Raw genomic sequence first — 18,371 nt, 5'->3', positions numbered from 1 at the left:
GTGTTTCTATGTGTGGATTTTGGTGGCGTAGATTTAGTGAGACTATGTGATAAGTGTGGTGTGGTGCAAGTGTTTACCTTCTCCCTTTGAATGTCAAGTTCATTCTTGGTTTTGCCTCCATTTTGGCTAAATAAGTGCATCTCTCATAGGTTGTAATGTTGGGTGGTAGGAGGAGAGGGTTGTATGTGTACATGAGGCAATTTCTATATTGCCCCAAGATGCCCAGATGAATCAGATAGACAGGAGAGAACACTGGGAGCTGACCCTTGGACATGCCTGAATAAAAAAATATTTTCCTCTAGATAAGTGAGGAAAGTGAGTACAAGAGCTGTTTTTCTCTAAGCAAGTTAGAAAAGTAAGTGCAAAAACTATTTTCCTCTAGGTAATGAGGAAGGTTTAGTGCTATAGTAATTAGTAGCTTATTTAGTGCTTACAACAAGTTCTGAGCACGAATAAGCAAATTCAAGTGCTAAAACTAAGAATCTGTATGTGCACTAGACTAGTTACAGGAAAGAAACAAGTGCAAATGCAGGCTTTCAAATCAGAAAGTTGAGAGAGATGGAAAAGATTGCCCAGACGGCCAATAACTACAATTTCTGGGCCAGAACCACTCCTTATGTGGTAGACAGGTTACCTAGTGCTTACCACTCCCACTGACAAGCTAGAATGCTTCCCTCCAACACAGAAAGGCTTGGGGGGCTCAGAAGATTACATACATTCTTGGATTCAGCAAATCTGTATCTGGACTACACTAGTTACAGGAAAGGTAGGAAACAGGCTTACATTTTTTTTTTGTTACAGGAAAGTAGCTAAAACAACCATAAAAACAATTCAGATGCAGTGCAAGCTAGCACACTTGAGTATGTAGCAATATTAGACCAAACAGTTTAAAAAATGCAATTAAATTAAAAATGATTAAAAACAAGTGCAGAAGGAGTGTATTAGGTAGAATGTGGTAAAGAGATGGGACTGGGTGGAGTGTCCCAGATCAAATCTACAGTGGGGCGGGCAACTGCAAAAGCCACCAAATTTAAACAACAAACCAGAGATAGGGAGGGTGGGTGGGTAGGACAAATCACTTTCAGCAGAGATCTGAAAAACTATACAGTGAATCAAAAATAACAGTGCACAACTCTGAATAAAAGTAGTCCAGCAACAATTTACAGTACACAATTCTGAAGAACCAAAAAAATATACTTAGCTCTATATATTTCCAGATAGTTTGAAAAGAGTTCTGTTAGACGCAGGTTCCAGCAGTGATATGATAAGTTAGAGGGTTGAGCCCCAAAAAAAAAGTTTGTTTGGTTGGTGTTGTCTTTAGAGTTTCTAGAGCTTGTCATCCTTCTCTGTATCCCATTTTTTTGTTACTGTTGTTTTTTTCATTTTACCTTAAGATGTCTGGTAAGGACTCCAAACTGATGGGATTTAAGAAGTGTGAGAGGTGCAGCAAAAAGATTCCCCTCAGTGATAAACACCTTTTGTGTTTATCACCTTGTCATGCTCTATTTGCCACTGTTTTAGTCATAGAGCCCTCCTAGAGAGGAAAAATAAACTGATCTTAAAAGGCCTACTTAAAACCCCCTTCTCTGAGGCACTGGAAGAAAGTCCAGGTTCTTCTAGGTCAGACAAGTCCCCTTCTGCAAAGTCTGACAAGTCAGACAAATCTTCAAAATCTGGAAAAAGACCTTCCTCCTGTTCGTCCTTGGATCCGGCATACAAGATTCCTCATCAGTCCTCCTCGGATTTGAAATCTGTTGGATTAAACACGGCTCCATTGGCTCCGACACATTCTTGTTCAGTGCCAGTGAAGTTTGAGCTTTGGAGCCAGTCTCACCTGTTTTGAGATCGCCTATATTACAGAAGGCTACGTCTCCCACTCTCTTGATCTAGTCTTGTAGGAGCCTTTCAGATGATGATGTGGATCAGGTGGTATAGAGGCTGTTACAGACACAGATACTGGCCAAATTATTGTTGGATCCGACATCCAAGTCTTCAGATCTGACAACATACACTTCCTCTGCTCCAAGTCCTCCTCCAATCCAACCACTGCCTTCGAAGTTAGAAGGTGGACTAGTGGAGGTGTCAGATCCGAGACCCACCATGGGTTTCATGGATCCGACCTCGGCTTGGACGTCCTCAGCTCCATTGCAGCTGGAGGGGTATAGGAGCCAACACTCTCCAGTTAGGTCTGGCGATGCAAGTCGGATCCGATTTTGCCTCCCGGGGCCTAGGCTTTGATGAGTTTGGCTCCTCCCTCAGCCTCAGGTCCGTCATCTTTGGTTCTGGGGATTCCTTTGGCTTCTTCGGATCCAGGGATATCCTGGGATCAGGGATGGGGGGGCCTTTGAGGTCATTAGGAGAATGCTCTCTTCACAGACAGGTCCACAGTTCTCTTTGGATATTCCTCCCTCTAGAGCTTTGGTGCCTGCCTCTTTTCCCCTGCACCCACAAGTACGCAGAGACCCTAGGCCTCAGAACACCCCACAGGGTACCCCCCCATTCTTCCAAAACCACCCCAGATACCCTTCTGAGGAGGTCCCCCTGAAGAAAACGTGCAAGAGGAAGCACGTAGACTCCCCGGAGGAATCCATCACGTCTGATGCAGACCTCGATGAGGCAGAAGGGATCACCACTGTCACCTCCCAATGATGTCTCCTTTGGAGACATTCTGGAAATGTTAAAACAGAGAGATGGCTGGAAGTCCTCTAACCCTTCACCGGAAGAGTTCGTATATCTGAAGGCGTTTGAGACTCACCCTTCCACCTCTTGGGTGACTCCTTGAGCTGGTTTCCCAAAAGGTGTGGGAGTCCCCAGATTCTGTGGAGCCTACTCCTAGGAGGCCAAATAAATTTATTACATCCCTCCCTGATAAATCCTTTTTGGTGAAGGGAGTCCCAGTCAGTGCCGTGGTTGTGGCTGTAGCCACTAAGAAGGAACTTTCGGAGACATCTTCTGTCCATCCCCCGAACAAGGAATCCAGGACTATGGACAGGTACGGAAAGCACATTTTTTCTTCAACGGCCTTTTCTCTCAGATCGCTGAACTATTTCACTCATTTTACAAAACTGCAGAGGGATCTCCTGAAAGAGCTAGAAGATATCCCACAAGATTCAGTAGCTGAAGGGGTTGCCGACAAAGTAGCTTCTCAGCTCGCTACCTTAAACGCAGTTGTTAACGCGTCCATGAGACTCATCTCCTATGCAGCTGATGGAGTGAGTAGAGCAGCAGTTTCAGGAATTTCCCTAAGGAGACATTTTTGGATGCACTTATGTGACTTCACATAACCCTTTAAGCCTTCCTTTGTAAACGCCCCATTTGATGGCTCATCTTTGTTCAGGCCTAAGGTAAAGGACGCACTGACCAGGTGTGAACAGGAAGGAAAGATTCTCTCTGCTGTAGGCGTCTGTTTTTCCATGCCTATTAGACCTTATCCCAAAGGTCAGAGAGGTAGTGGTAAGATGTGGTTCTGAAAATCACACAGATCTTTTCAGGACACACGTGGTGAAAATTCCCCCAGGTGCAGGGTGGGAAATAATAATGGAAGATGCCAACCTCATGGCAGAGGGAGTCCACAAAATCAGGATGACAGAGAATCTTCCTTTGCTAAGCCCTTTCAGTGCTCGTGAAAGGAGGCTCAATTGTCTAGCTCTGGAGGCAGTCGGGGGTCACTTATCTTTGTACCCAGAAGCCTGGTGACAACTAACAAAAGACAGATGAGTACAAAGCATTATTTCCAGAGGTTATGTCATTCCGTTTTACTTTCCTGCTCCAAAGATGAAAAAAGTGCCAGATGTTCCACCCAGTCAAAAGGAGCAGGCAACTCTAGAAATTCAAAAGTTGTTAGACAAAAGAGTCATCCAGGAAGTCCCCACAGACCAAATAGGGTTCGGAACTTACACAAGATTATTTTTAGTTCCAAAGAAAACAGGGGACTGGAAACCCATTCTGGATCTCAGCATTCTAAAGAAATTGGTAAAGAAGAGCAAGTTCCAGATGGTGACATTACAGTCGATTCTCCCATTCCTGGGAAGAGACGATTGGATATGCTCGATAGATCTTCATGATGAATACTACCACATAAAGAGGGACAGACAATCCAGGAGACACTTACACTTTCAGCTGGGAGCCAGTCACTACCAGTTTTGAGTGCTGCCCTTTGGCCTCACGACAGCCCCAGAGTGTTCACCAAATGTGTGGCAGTAGTAGCAGCTCACTTAAGAAGTCTAGGATTCTGGGTGTTTCCATACTTAGACGACTGTCTGTTAACCACCACGACTAGGTATCTGCTAATCAAGGCCAGAAGTACAACCTTACAACTCTCCTCCCACCTAGGGATTGCCATAAACTACGAAAAATCTGCCTTAGTGCCTTCTCAGCATGTGGTATTCATAGGGGCAGAAACACAAATGACAGCGAGACTCCCACCAGAAAGGGTCCAATCTCTAAGGTATCAAATGAGATATCCAAAGCCCCGGTGAGGATAGCTCTCAAAGCTCTAGGGGTCATGGCAGCAGCAATAGTTTTAGTTCCCCTAGCATGTCTACATATGAGGATTCTTCAGTGATTGCTATATACTTGGTGGTCGATGCAAGAACTATTAATGTCTCACAAAATAATCATAACAGAAACTTGCAAAAAGGATCTTTGATGGTGGCTACACTCCACTCAAGTGACTCTAGGTCGACTATTTGTTCAGTCCCAACCAGTGGCCATGGTGACCACGGATGCCTCCCAGATGGGGGGGGGGGTTATTACCTGGGAAAGCAGTCCAAGGCACCTGGCAGAACCATGAGGCCCACTTGCACATCAATGTCCTAGAGAAGAGAGCATTGCAAGCATTTGAGGACTCTCTCCCCCTAGGAACCATTGCAGTCCAGATGGACAACATGTCAGTCGTATGGTGTATAAATAAAGAAGGAGGGACCAGATCTTACCCACTGTATCAAGAGGCCCTGAGAGTATGGCAATGAGCAACCTCCTCCCAGCACTTTCTGATAGCAATGCACATCCTGGGGGAAATCCAACGTAATAGTGGACAGACTCAGCAGAGCGATTCTCACGAGTGATCCCTGAAATAGGAAGTAGCTGAAAGAATTTTCCGAAACTGCAACCTTTCCGTGACATCTAGAAATACCAATTGCGGCAACTACTTTGCCTTCATCCCCCTCTGGGGGAGTCACCAAGGGGTGCACTTGTACACGATTGGCCGCAGGTCTCCTCTATGCCTTACTCCCCTTTTCCACTAATTCCCAAAGTACTTCAGAAAGGATACTTACTGCTCCATACTGGCCTCACCAAATCTGGTTCCCCTTCCTGTGGCCTCATCTTTGGGAGGAGCCATGGGTTCTGGACCTGGTTCCGGACCTTCTGACTCGTGCGTCAGGAATGCTCCACCCATCCCTTCAGATCCTCAAACTGACAGCATGGCTGCTCCGATTCCAACGATAGCCAGGCTTCAAACCCTCTCATCTCGGGTTAAACACATTCTAATTTCTTCTCATAAGGCTTCAACGAGAAAGATTTACAAAAGCAAATGGAGAAGATTCTGTTTATGGGTTGCCTATAACCATATCAGTCCTTTTTCTGCTCCTATTTGTTTCATCCTAGACTTCCTAGCTAAACTTTTCAGTGAAGGTGTAGCTGCAGTTACTGTTAGGGTTCAGCTAGCAGCAATCTCAGACTTCCATTTGGGAGACAGTGGCACAAAAATAATGTCCCATAAGCTATGTAAGGCTTTTCTCAAATGTACTATTTTGTTAAGACCACCTGTCAGGGACCCTCCAGTGCCTTGGGATCTTAATTTTGTTCTGTCTTGTATAGTTTTTCCTCCCTTTGAACCAGCATCATCTTGTGAATTAAAGTTTTTGACCTGGAAATCCATTTTTCTGGTGGCTATCACCTCTGCTAGAAGAATGTCAGAGTTGCAAGCGTTGTCCACAAAGCCTCCGTATTTGCTTTTCCATAGAGACAGAGTGTAATGTGAACAAATCTGTTTTTTACCTAAAGTGGTTTCAGAAACAAATTTGAACCAATGTATTGTATTACCAGTTTTCTTCCCAAATTATGAAAACAAAGCAGAGTGCATGTTACATCAATTGGATGTACTTAGACAGTTACGTTTTACCTACATAGAACTGTAGAATTCCTTAAATCGGATCAACTATTTGTTTCCTTTTCACATACTACAAAAGGATCCTCTGTGTGTAAAGTTAAGCTTTCTAAATGGCTGTCAGATTGTGTAACCTTTGTTTACAAGTCTCAAAATAAGGAACTTCCGAAAAAAGTTAAAGCTCATTCTACAAGAGCCATTACTACATCTTCAGCTTTTTTTTGGCTGAGGTGCCTATTGATAATATTTGTTTTGCAGCAACATGGGCTAGCCCCCATACCTTTATTACTCATTACAAAGTAGGCCCTCCTTTGGATCCATGGTCCTGAGGAATATTCTCCTGTTAGCCACCCAAGAATCAGGTTGCTAGGGATACTTTCCCAACCTAGTAAGAATGAAGGCAAAATAGGACATCACATAAAGAGGTTATATACTCACCATAACGTTCCATGTGTGTTGTCCATCTTCGCCTTCATTCTTACATCCCACCCTCCTTCTCCCTCCCTTTTCCTTTACTCCTAGAAGACCGGGTCTAGTCATATTGGATCCCCTTGACCTCTACCCTTCTTCATCAGCCTCTGAGTTCTTCCTTGGAGTTAGGCAATACCATTATAAATTTAGGGCAAACAAGATCTGGGGATGGGTTCCAGTGAATGCTGGGATAGGGAGTTAGCCACGAGCTGGCAGAGGACATTGAGCTTGAAAATAAAGGCCAAGACGGATCCGAGGATCAGATCCAAACCCAACCTAGTAAGAATGAAGACAAAGATGGACAACACACATGGAACATTATGGTGAGTACGTAACATCTTTATCACAAGAATCTTTCTTTGATAAACCCTACCAGCACTGCTGAACGGAGGCCCGACTGTCCACCTCTGGAGATAGTCGGGGGACATTTATCCCTGCACCAGAGAGCCTGGCTAGATTTAACAAAAGATACTTGGGTGCAGAGGATTATATCCAGAGGTTATATAATACCATTTTCCATACAACTGCCAATTCCCAATGTTCCACCCAGTCAGAGGGATCAAGCAGCAGTTCAGATTCAAAAGTTGCTAGGAAAAAAAAAACAAAAAAAGAGTCATCGAAGAGGTCCCACCAGACTAGATAAGATCTGGAACTTACTCAAAGTTCTTCATAGTGCCAAAAAAAGACAGGGGACTGGAGACCCATTCTGGATCTCACAAATCTAAACAAATATGTTCAACAAACTAAGTTCTGGATAGTCATGGTTCAGTCCATTCTCCCTTTTCTGGGCAAAGATGACTGGATGTGCTCAATAGGTCTTCAGGATTCAGGACACCTACTATCACATAAAAATGAACAGGCGATCCAGAAAGTATCTACTGTTCTGACTGGGAGCCAGTCACTACCAATTCAGAGTACTGCTCTTTGGACTCACCACTGCCCAAGGGTGTTCACCAAATGCATGGCAGTAGTAGCAGCATACCTCAGACTGCAGAGATTCTGGGTGTTTCCTTACCTGGACGACTGGCGCATTACCACTTTGACCAAGCATCAACTCATACATGCAAGAGATCAAGTTCTCCACACTTGTATTCTCCTAGGAATAACCATAAACTACAGCAAATCACAACTTCAACTAACTTGGACATTGGGCTTTATTGGAGCACTGCTCAACACAAAGACTGCCATTGTTTCCCTGCTGCCATACTGAGTTCAAACAATAAGGTCACAGGTCAAGAAGGTTGTAGAGAACACATCAAACTCAGCCCGCCCAGCTCTCAGAACTCTAGACCTCATGGCAGCAGTGATAACCTTAGTTCCGTTGGCCAGGTTTTACATGCGGATCTTCCAGTGGATGTTGGCTACTCAGTGGTCAGTCTTCCATCTTCGGTGTCATATCAGATAAAAATTACCAACACTTGCAAAAGAGATCTCTACTGGTGGATCCAGTCTAATCAACTACTCCATGTCTGTCCCTTCATTCCCCAACAGCCCAAGGGCGTAGTGCCCACTTTGTTTCCCATATGGGGGGGTGGCTTTATCTGGAGAAGACAGTCCAGGGTACTTGGTCCTCTGGAGAGGCCAATTTCCATATAAATGTCCTAGAGATGAGAGCAGTGCTGTTGGTGTTGTGAGCTTTTCAAGATATTCTTCCCGCTGGGACGATTGTGATTCAGACGGACATGTCTTTCGTCTGGTACATCAACAAACGGGGACACCAAATCTTACCCAATGTGTTGAGAAGCACAATGTCTGGCAGTGGACAATCTCTTCCAACCACTTTCTTTTAACAACGCACATTCCAGGGAAATCCAACGTGATTGTGGACAAATTGAGTAGGTGGAGTCTTCTTCCACATGAGTGGTCCCTCAGCAAGAAATTGACAATGAGATTTTCTGTCAGTGGGGCCAGCCATGCTGCTGTCTTTTTGCCTCTCCCCTAAACAACAAGTGCAGCAACTACTTTACCCTAATTTTCTCACAGGGGCAGTCACTGACGGATGTTTGCTCTACTTCACGATTGGCCCCTGGTCTCCTTTTTGCCTTCCCACCAACCCCATTGATTCCAGAATTTCTGCAGAACGCTGCTAGGTTGAAGAGCACAGTGGTCCTCATTGCCCCCTATTGGCCTCGACAAATTTGTTTTCCCTTCCTATGGCCTTGCCTGGTTCAACCATCATGGAACCTAGATCGAGCTCCAGACCTCCTGTTTCACCCAATGGGCATGTCACATCTGGATATACCAAACCTCAAACTGACTGACTGGCTTCTCCAGTTCCCTTAGTAGCCAGACAATCTATGCTCTCATCACCTGTCTGAAGTATAATTCTGTCTTCCCATAAACCCTCAACAAGGAAAACATATTCAAGTAAATGGAAAAGGTTTGCCATTTGAGTGCAGCAACATAATCCTGACCCCTTTTCAGCTTCCATTAATCACATTTAGATTTCCTTGCTCACCTTTTTAAAAACAGTGCCAGTGCCTCAGTATTAGAGTACAGTTAGCAACAATTTCAGATTGCCATACAGGATTAAATGGCACATCTATAGCTTCTCACAGATTGAGTAAGACCTTCTTAAAAGGGACACTTCATCTAAAGCCTCCTTTTAAAGATCCTACACCTCCATGGGACTTGAATTTGATGCTTCAGTCTCTCACACAATCTCCCTTTGACCCATCTGGTACATGTGAACTTAAATATCTTTAATGGAAAACAATTTTCTTGGTTGCCATTATTTCCGCAAGAATTTCTGAGATCCAAGCACTATCTTCTAAACATCCTTACTTGGTTTTACACAAAGATAAAGTGACCTTACTTACCTACTCATCCTTTCTTCTAAAGGTGGTGTCAGAATCCAACAACAGTAGTACTATTAATTTGGAGAAAGGAGATTTTGCCGATAGGGATGACTGCAGTTAGGGATACAAACAATAGGCAAGAGGGGGCAGGAATGTATTGGAGAAAACTGGCAAAGGAACCAGGGTATTGGGAGCAAATAACTAGAGAGGGAAAGATGATAGAATGGGAACAGGCCAAGAATTTGTTTGGACTGCAAGTTAGAGATTACCTTCCTTATCAGAGTATAGGCAAAGAGAAAGAAATAGGGGGGTTCTAAGACCAGCACTGGTAGAGTTTTTAAAAAAATCTGGAACAGAATCTGACATTAAAAAAGGAATAATTAGTAGGGAATAAAAAATATTGCATGGTAACTATACAAATCAGTCAGAGGAGGTTAGAAAAGACCGGGAAGAGAGACTGGATAAGCAATTCACAAGAAAACAAAGGGAGGATGTATGTGTCTCTCCCAAATATGCAACAAAATCTAGAAGATTTAGGATTTTTGCTTGGAAATGTTTACATAGATATTTTATACCCCAAGTAGACTCCATAGAATTTTTCCTCAGGCAGACAGCAAATGTTGGAGGTGTGAAGGGGAACATGTTTTCTGGGAGTGTGGTGAGTTGGCGGCCTTTAGGGATTCCCTGCGGGATGCACTGTTGGAGATGCTGGGTGGGCAGATTGGTCAGACGAGGGAGATGATTTTTCTAAGCTATGATACAGAATCGGAATTGGCTAGGCATGGCAAGGCCTTGCTGTGTCTTATAATGGTGGCTGACAAAAAAAGCAGTTACTAGAAAATGGAAATCAAAATCTAAACCAACTGTACTGGAAGTAGTGAATATAGTAAGAGATAAAACAACTGGAACTGAGATCTTTTTAAAAGGGTAAGAGCAAACTACATAGGGAAAATGGGAATTGTGGGAGCAGTACATACAAGGCAGGAATGAGATTTAAAAGGCAGCAGGACGTAAATGAGCTATGTAATGTTTGATTGAGAAAGATTGGGTAGATTATAACTGATGTATAATGTTTGCAACTGAGAGTGTGTCAGTATGGCTTGTGATGAAAAATACTTGCAGCTAGGTTGTGTCAGTGTGTTTTTTTTTCATTTATATAAATGTATGATTGCCTATGTAGTAAGTGGTGGTTTAGTAAAGACGTGTCTTGTTTAAAAAAGGCAGAAATTGAATAATTTATGTAATATTGCTTAGGTTGTATGGTATATAGTAATATATGTGAAGTATAATATTTATGTTAATGTAGTTTGATTACTTTTATATGAATGTAAGTTTGCCTATATCACAAGTGATAGTACTATTTTTTTTTTCAATCACCTTTATTGAATTATCAATTTACCAGTGTTGTTTCCTAAGTTTACTAACAAAGGAGAATATATCTTGCATTTCCAGGATGTTCATAGACAATTGTCATTTTGTCTGCATAGAACAGGAAAAAAATCAGGAAAGCAGACCAACTATTTATCTCCTTCTCTGGACCAAAATTGGGAAAATCTTTTTCCAAAGTTACCCTATCAAAGTGGCTGACTAATTGCATCTCCTTTGTCTATACTAAATTGGGCATTTCTCTTACACATCCATTGAAAAACACATTCCGCCACATCCAAGGTTACTTCATGTTTTTTCAGTCAAGGATGTCTATGGATGATATTTGTGCAGCAGCAGCTTGGGCTACTGTTTATACCTTTATCACTCATTACAAATTGGATCTGGTCTCCAGAGGTAGGGCATCATTTGGTTCTTTGGTGCTCGGGAATATCCTTCCTTGAGTCCACCGTGGACACAAGTAGCTAGGGATGTTGTTCCATTTGTTGAGGATAGAATGAAGGTTGGCAACATCAAGTAAAGAAGTTATGTACGTGGTGTAAGTGTGTGTGCCTTCTGTGGAAGGTTGGGTGCCGGGCTGGCAACTCGACACCATAAAACTCCACTGCCAGTCATGAGCGAACAGGTGATCCGCTGTGGCAACCCCTAACCAGGAAAAGCCGAAAGAAGAAGAAGAAGGTAAAGAAGTTATGTACTTACCATAATGTTCTATCTGTGTTGTCAATCTTTATTCTTTCTCATCTCCCTTCCCACCAACCTCTTTCCATGGCTTCAGGAGTAACGAGTATTTACATGGTCTCTAAATATGTATTTTTTTATATGTTTGTATGACTCTGGGTATGGCTTTCCATAATTCTCTTCATCTTTCTATGCTAATGTAGAAGCAAACAAGATCTGAGTTAATTGGGTAGGTGCATTGTGGGTAAGGGAAAAGCTTAAGAGATCTGATGGCTGCGAGCTTTAGCATCGGCTGTGTCGGATCTAACATATCGGATCCGAACCCATTCATTGAGGAACAGTAAAGATCAACAACACAGATGGAACATTATGGTAAGTACATAACTTCTTTATGTTTAAATAGATTCACTGTTACCATGCCAGGTCCCTCCCTATTCCCCCTCTTTTTTCAAGCAGTGTGGTATGCTTGGGTAGAAGTGAGAACCCTTAGTCATTTTCCTGCCTTTCTTTCCTCTCCTCTCTCTTCTCTTGATCAGATGCCCTCCTTGCTAAGGATTGACTTAAAACTGGAGGAGGTAGCTTGTGGGGCTGCTTGTTGGACTGCTTTCTTGGGGATCACTATCACCAGGGCAACCAGTGCTCTATCACCAGATTATCATAACTCAGCCTGTCATGGCAAGAAATAACTGAAGGTGATGCAGGCCAATGTCCCTCTTATACCATCGATGTTCCGACCTCCAGGTAGGAGAATGTCCACCCAGCTAAGATGGGATGGATGAAAAGCACTGGAAGTTGGGCTGACCATCAGACCTTCAGTTGTTCTACAGCAGTGAATATACTTGGACATCTACAGTCATTTTAAGTTCTTAACATAGCTACTTTGTTTCTTGTTGGAGTGGGGGTTTTCTGTGATCTCCCACAGTAGCCATGATCCCTCTGAGAGGACAAGGATTAACCTAAGATGCAAAACTGAATGTAGCTGATAGCTTAGTGGCAAGCAGCATGTACAGATGCACTTTGCATCAACTTCATATGTGGCATCACCTAGTTTTAGTTTGAAGATTTTGTGCCCAAGTTTTAGATGACATTTTGTCTTGTTGTGTGTTATTGCTTACAAATAACTCAGAAAGCTGCAAAATTTCTTCTAACAAGGTACAAAATATTCCTCATGTTTGATATAAAAAGTCATCTATTTTATATGTTTTCATTTCTATGCTTTCTGGACCTAGTTAGTTTATTAAACAGTTAAGTGAATGATCTGTTTTGAACTCTTTTAGCCATGAGTAAATACAGTAGAGATAGATAGACAGACATATATAGGTATGTATGGACAGTTTTAGAACTATTTAGAACTGCTGGCCAAAAAGCATATTGTTTTTGGGAGGTATCAGTGTGCTGTATAAAAACCCACAGAAATCTGGAGATAACATGCCACACTCCATTGAGTAAGTAACTTGAGGTCAGGACTGAGCCTATAGCTGTAAGGCAGAAGTGTTAACTATAACTACTGAGCTGTTGTGCCACCCACTGCTGCCTGTGTTATAAGACGTGATTTTATGTACTGGTGTAAGAGTGATATATGCCTTTTGTATTCTCCCATGATTAACGTGGTATTCTAAATCTTTCTAGGGTAGCAGCCTGTGGCTGCCTCAGGTAAGGAACTTGCTGTATGCTGTTTGTGAGAGTAGACTGTGATGTATTTGCTTTGTATTAATGTTACTGCTTATTCACTCTGAAAGGTCATGCTCGGAGGTGATTGGTTTGCCAAGGACATTGGGGATCCTGAAAAAGTCAGCCACGAGCAGTTGCTTCAGATTGCAGCTGGAGCAGTTCGAAGACACTTAGGTGTTCAAGCTGAGCCAATACGTCACTTTGTGCATGTACAAAAGGTAAGAGACTACATCAAGCAAAATCTGCAAAGACCAAGCTAATGTAAGACGTTGATTTTAAGGGAGGAAGATATTACCAAAGGTTCCAGTTTCAGTTGTGAGCTTACTACAAAACGTTAGTTGTAGCTTATGCACAAACAGTACAGTAACAGTACAACCAGTCAGGACTGTTGTAGGGGTGCTGCTGCCCTAGAACTGTTCATAGTGTTGGTGATTCAGGACTCTGTAAGCTGCATTAATAGAATGAAATAACTTGCACCTTAATTCAGTGACAGTGTACAGAACATAATTACAGTCTGTCATCTGCACACAGTAATCTCACAGAGGGGAAATGGGAGGGCCTCTGATTTAAATGATATCACATTAATATCCACAAATCTTGCTTCAAGGCAGATTTTGAAGTTTGTAAAACTGATCTAGATCATTGCTCTAGATTTACTTTGGTGTTCACACCAGAGGCCCACTCTGACATCCCTACATGCAGGTAAATGGATGTGGTAACCTCCTATGGACCCAGTTCTTACCAGTCTGGAATATTGTCTTGATTGTGCGCATTAACTGATGCCATCTTGTTGGTCTTATCTGCCAAACCTAGTATTTCCATGGTGGCTCCCAAACATCTTATCACTCACTACTTTGACTTCAATGATTTCACCTTGGGGGGGTGTCTGGCATTAGGCTGCCTAACTTGCAGTACACTAATCAGTGAGAAGTGGCCTAAAACACTGCTTTTGAAAGTGAGCCTCGGGCATCAGTTGAAAACTCAGCCTCCTGTCATATACTAACTGTGGACTTACCCATGGTGGTTGCCATTCAGTATGCATAATGAGTACTTTACAGAGAAGTAGATGTGGTCTAATTCCATAAGCCCTATACTGAAACTGAATTCTCTGGAGCTTCTGTGTAACACATGACATTCAAATCAATAAAACTAGCTAATTTACATTTAAAGGTATATACCCAATATTGTACAGCCATTCTTTTCATAAATAAAAATAATATGCATTAGTCAATGAAAATTAACACCATACTGTGCATGACATGGGCTGCTTACATCAGATATCAAACTGTTTTACATATTCATGAGCATATTTTTTAATTAAACCTCTTTCAGCCCTTAAAATTGTTTAAATCTGGAACAGTCCATATATATGTAATGTCTTCAGTGATCCTCCATATGCAGGGAATTTAACAGGACTGTTTACACTGGACATCGAATCTGTCTTTTGGGCACTTATCGTTGCAGCTATATGTGGAGATGTAGCTTCTGCAGTCTGCCTTTTGCACTTCTTAAACATTACACTTATCACATTCTCCATTCTCTTGCAATTGGAATGGTTGTGCCACCCCTGGTTGCTCAGCTTCCTAGAATTTTGAGTTAAGTGGTCTTATGCGGTTGTCTGAAATTTCTGCTGTATGCCTTATTGTCTTTACCATAAACCACATAGGATATTTGTTCATCTGCTTTACCGATCAATGACTTCACCTTCAGGCTGTAAACTTTCCTGTGGATTTTGGATTTGTACCTTTTCTCCAGTCTGTATAATTATGGTCTTCTGCAGTTTCTCTCATAGTATTAGTATTCCTACCATGCTTATTTCTCTCCAGGCTGTACTTTTTAATGATCTTTATGGATTATTAATGCACATGGAGTAGGCTGTCTGCTTTTCAACCTTCTGCCCATCAAAAGTTGAACTGGTGAGAGACTGAGCTCCTGGACTGGAATATTCCTGTTGTATAGAATTTCAAGATGACCGTCCTCCTTATCTTTTCCTACAGCTCTTTCTCATAAAACTCTTTAATGGATAATTGGTTCACTTGTCTGTTAAATTTAAGAAATTGTGCACTCGACTTTATATGTTTGAATTCCCAGTCAAGCAAACATTTTCTGAATACATGAAGCGTGTGCCGTTTTCCATTGTCAGATATGAGAACATTGGATATCCAACATGTCCGAGTAGATGTCAATGTCCTTGCACTTAGTGTCTGCCAGTTTGATTATTTTATGGAACTTGGAGTAATAATGTACACCTATGAGGTATATGATTTCTCCAAATTGCAATAAAGCTGTATCCACTTAGCTACTTGGATGTTCTAGAAATGGGTGTGAATTTTTCTCTTCCTTTGGATTGTTGTTACATTTTGCACTGCATATGGCACGTCTGCTTATTTGTATGTGTTGACTTTTCAAGCCAAAATATTCTTTCTTTTGTCCTTACTCTTTCCATATGTGATTTGCAGTCATAATTGATTGAAAAAATATTATTTTGTTAGCTTTGAACACAGTTCATATCTTCCCTGAAACAAAAATAAGCCAGTTGCTTTCTTTACTGATAATTTTGATTAGGCCAGCTTTTCACTGTGATGTTTTTCAACAGCTGCATTTCTAATTCAGTGTAAGAACACAACTGAAATACTTCTACTTTTTCTTCTGTTATTGGTATCTCTGGTATTACCCAAAGACTATATAGATGTTCATTGTACTGTTTATTGTTGCAGTACTGACTTTTTTTATTCCTGCCTGCTGGTAGCTTGACTGGCTGGGCCCAAATTCCAGAGCTCTAACTCCTAGGCCTTAGTCATCTCCCTCTCAAGAGGTGCATCATCTGACACCATCTTCAGCTCTGTCTTGCCATGCAGTTTGCTAGCGATTTATGCTACCAGTGCCATCAATATAATGGTTGGCCTGCTTCCAGAAGGTAGATAAGTACCCCACAGGGGATTTTCTTATCTTTCTGTTGTAGAGTTTTGTGATATCTAAAGTCTTGTAGTGAATGGGAATTTAGGAAGTTAACAACTGTATCCACTATGGAGAGCAAATCCATCAAAAGGACTTTCTCTTTGTTTATTCTGCTTCATGCCAGTGCATGACAGGGCCTCTTGTCCATAAGAAAACAGTAAGCCCTCCAGGAGTTCATAGCAAAAATGTGTCTCATGACTGGTTCCAAGTTGCTATGGCAAAAAAAAAAAAAAAAAAAAAGAAGAAGAAACAGCAACAGCTTTGGGAGACCATGGATGTTCTACTGGAAAATGTGGCTCTCCTTAGAGATGGTAATTCTAGATGCAATGAGGTGCTTTTGCAGCCCCCATCAGTGGAGTTTGTCTTGGTCAACATCTCTGACACAACCACTCTGCAAGCTGCCATTCTGTCTTCATCACATATATTCCTCTTGGACGAAGACATGTACTGCACCTCCCACTACTAAGGGCTCCTCAATGTTGGAAGCTTGTATTCTGATTACTGAAGGGGAGACTATGGTGTTTCCATAGTATTTGTCTTTAAGGAAGTTCATGGAGATTAGATCAGGATCTTACTCTTCCCTGTCTCAGACTCAAGGCCTCCATTGAGGTTTTATCTGTAATAGTGAGGCACAAAGCACTAAAGGATAAACTGATGGTGGCCTGTCTGCCACCAACTAGGCTGGACAGTTCATCTGTCCTCTGTCCCTTCAACTTCTCAGGCTTCTGTCAAGCAGCTTTTCAAACTAGCAAAGCATTTTTATTTTTCGTGAAATCCAAACAGCCATCTCTGGAATTCCCCTTCTAAAAAGCGAAGGGTGGTACCTGCTGGGGAGAATTTGGAAACCCCTAACTCTGAAAAGGATCAGCTGGTTTATGTGGGTCAAATACCTTTTGCTGCTGATGATGATAATGGGTCTGACATAGAGAACACCCTATCCTTAGCATATCCACCAGTGTATTTCATCATTTGGGTGCACACTTCATAAAATGAAGGGGAGGTCCTAGTGAGAGGTAAAGGAATGCTCTAAGGCTCAACTCAGATTAAGAGCTTTCATAGGTCTGCCTGAGCCTAGGGCACCTGCTGTTTCTTCAGTCATGGATTTACTGAAAGATTTATTCACTAATACACCTATCAAGTAAGATTCCCTCCACTCTGCTCCAAGGAAACATGGCTGCTTTTACAGGTTTAAACTTTCCCATAAATTCTGTTATATGAATTGTCTAATCTGATACAGCTATGGAGTCCCTGAATCCCAACAGTGGATCTTTTCTGTCCTCATCCAGAAACCCTGGTGACAGTGGAGGGTAGGATACTTAACAGATCTTGGGGAAAAAAGTATACACTTCTGCTACCCTGTCTTTTAGAGCTTTGAACTACCACACCCACTTGATTTTTACTTTTCAACAATCCCTTCTTGAGTAATCTGGGTTAAAGCCAGAGGATACCAGATAAGATCTGAAACAGGAAATGCTTGAGTTATGCATCCTCTCTGCTGAGTCATTCCAAGAAATGTAGATATGCTGTGGATACATCATGTAAGACCATATTAAAACAGAGCTCCTTAATCCACCCTTGGACAGTAATCTCCTTTTTAGACATCCCCCCACTAAAGGAGTGTTCAAGAGACTGGAATAGAAGGGCAAACCATGCAGTCTCAAGCAGCATCTTCAAGGCCAAGCTCTAAACTTCAGCAGGCTGTACGAAAGAAAGTACTGGCCATTATATTCTAAAAAGACAGGATCGAGTTGGGTAAAGTGAAAATGGGAAATTTACAGAAGAATGGCAAGTAAAACTAAAGGGCCATCAGGGCCATGACTGCCAGAGAGAACAGCCATGACTCAGCTGGTCTAGTCCCTTCCACCCCTCCACTCCCCTTGCCTAAGCTGACCCCAACCCATTTTCATCTTTCTTCCAAATGTCTCTCTCCACTCCAAGAGAGATGGAGGGTTCCTTAGACTTTTTTGAAAACAAAAAAGAAAACATTACATAGGACCACTCCTCATTTCTTAATACATTGGAAAATATTAGGGTACAACCTAACACCCTAATAATGGGTGATTTCAACTACCCTACCATTAACTGGGAAAACTACTCATGTACCAACTCTTGTGCTCAACGTTTTCTGGAATTCATAAATTCCAATGCCATGGATCAACTTATCCACACCCCCACCAGGAGCAGCAATATCCTAGACCTGGTTATTACCAACATGGGCAACCGGTGCTCCACACCAGAGGTCAGTTCCTCTTTGGTCAGATCCGACCATAAGCTAATCACCCTAGACTTCCACATCCCTC

At 42.2% G+C, this 18,371-nt stretch overlaps 1 protein-coding gene across 1 annotated transcript in view; it reads left to right on the top strand.

Moving 5' to 3' along the window:
* Positions 1-18,371, top strand: part of PPOX (protoporphyrinogen oxidase) — a 572,299-nt gene that overhangs the window by 370,037 nt on the left and 183,891 nt on the right. Inside the window, exon 10 of the mRNA XM_044059458.1 lies at positions 13,182-13,331. Coding sequence (XP_043915393.1) covers positions 13,182-13,331 — 150 coding nt within the window. The remainder of the gene's footprint in view (positions 1-13,181; positions 13,332-18,371) is intronic.

Source organism: Protopterus annectens, chromosome 17.part0 (assembly GCF_019279795.1).
Source record: "Protopterus annectens isolate FY-2018-M chromosome 17.part0, PAN1.0, whole genome shotgun sequence".
NCBI classification, from domain to species: domain Eukaryota; kingdom Metazoa; phylum Chordata; order Ceratodontiformes; family Protopteridae; genus Protopterus; species Protopterus annectens.
This window is presented reverse-complemented; position numbering and strand designations above follow the sequence as displayed.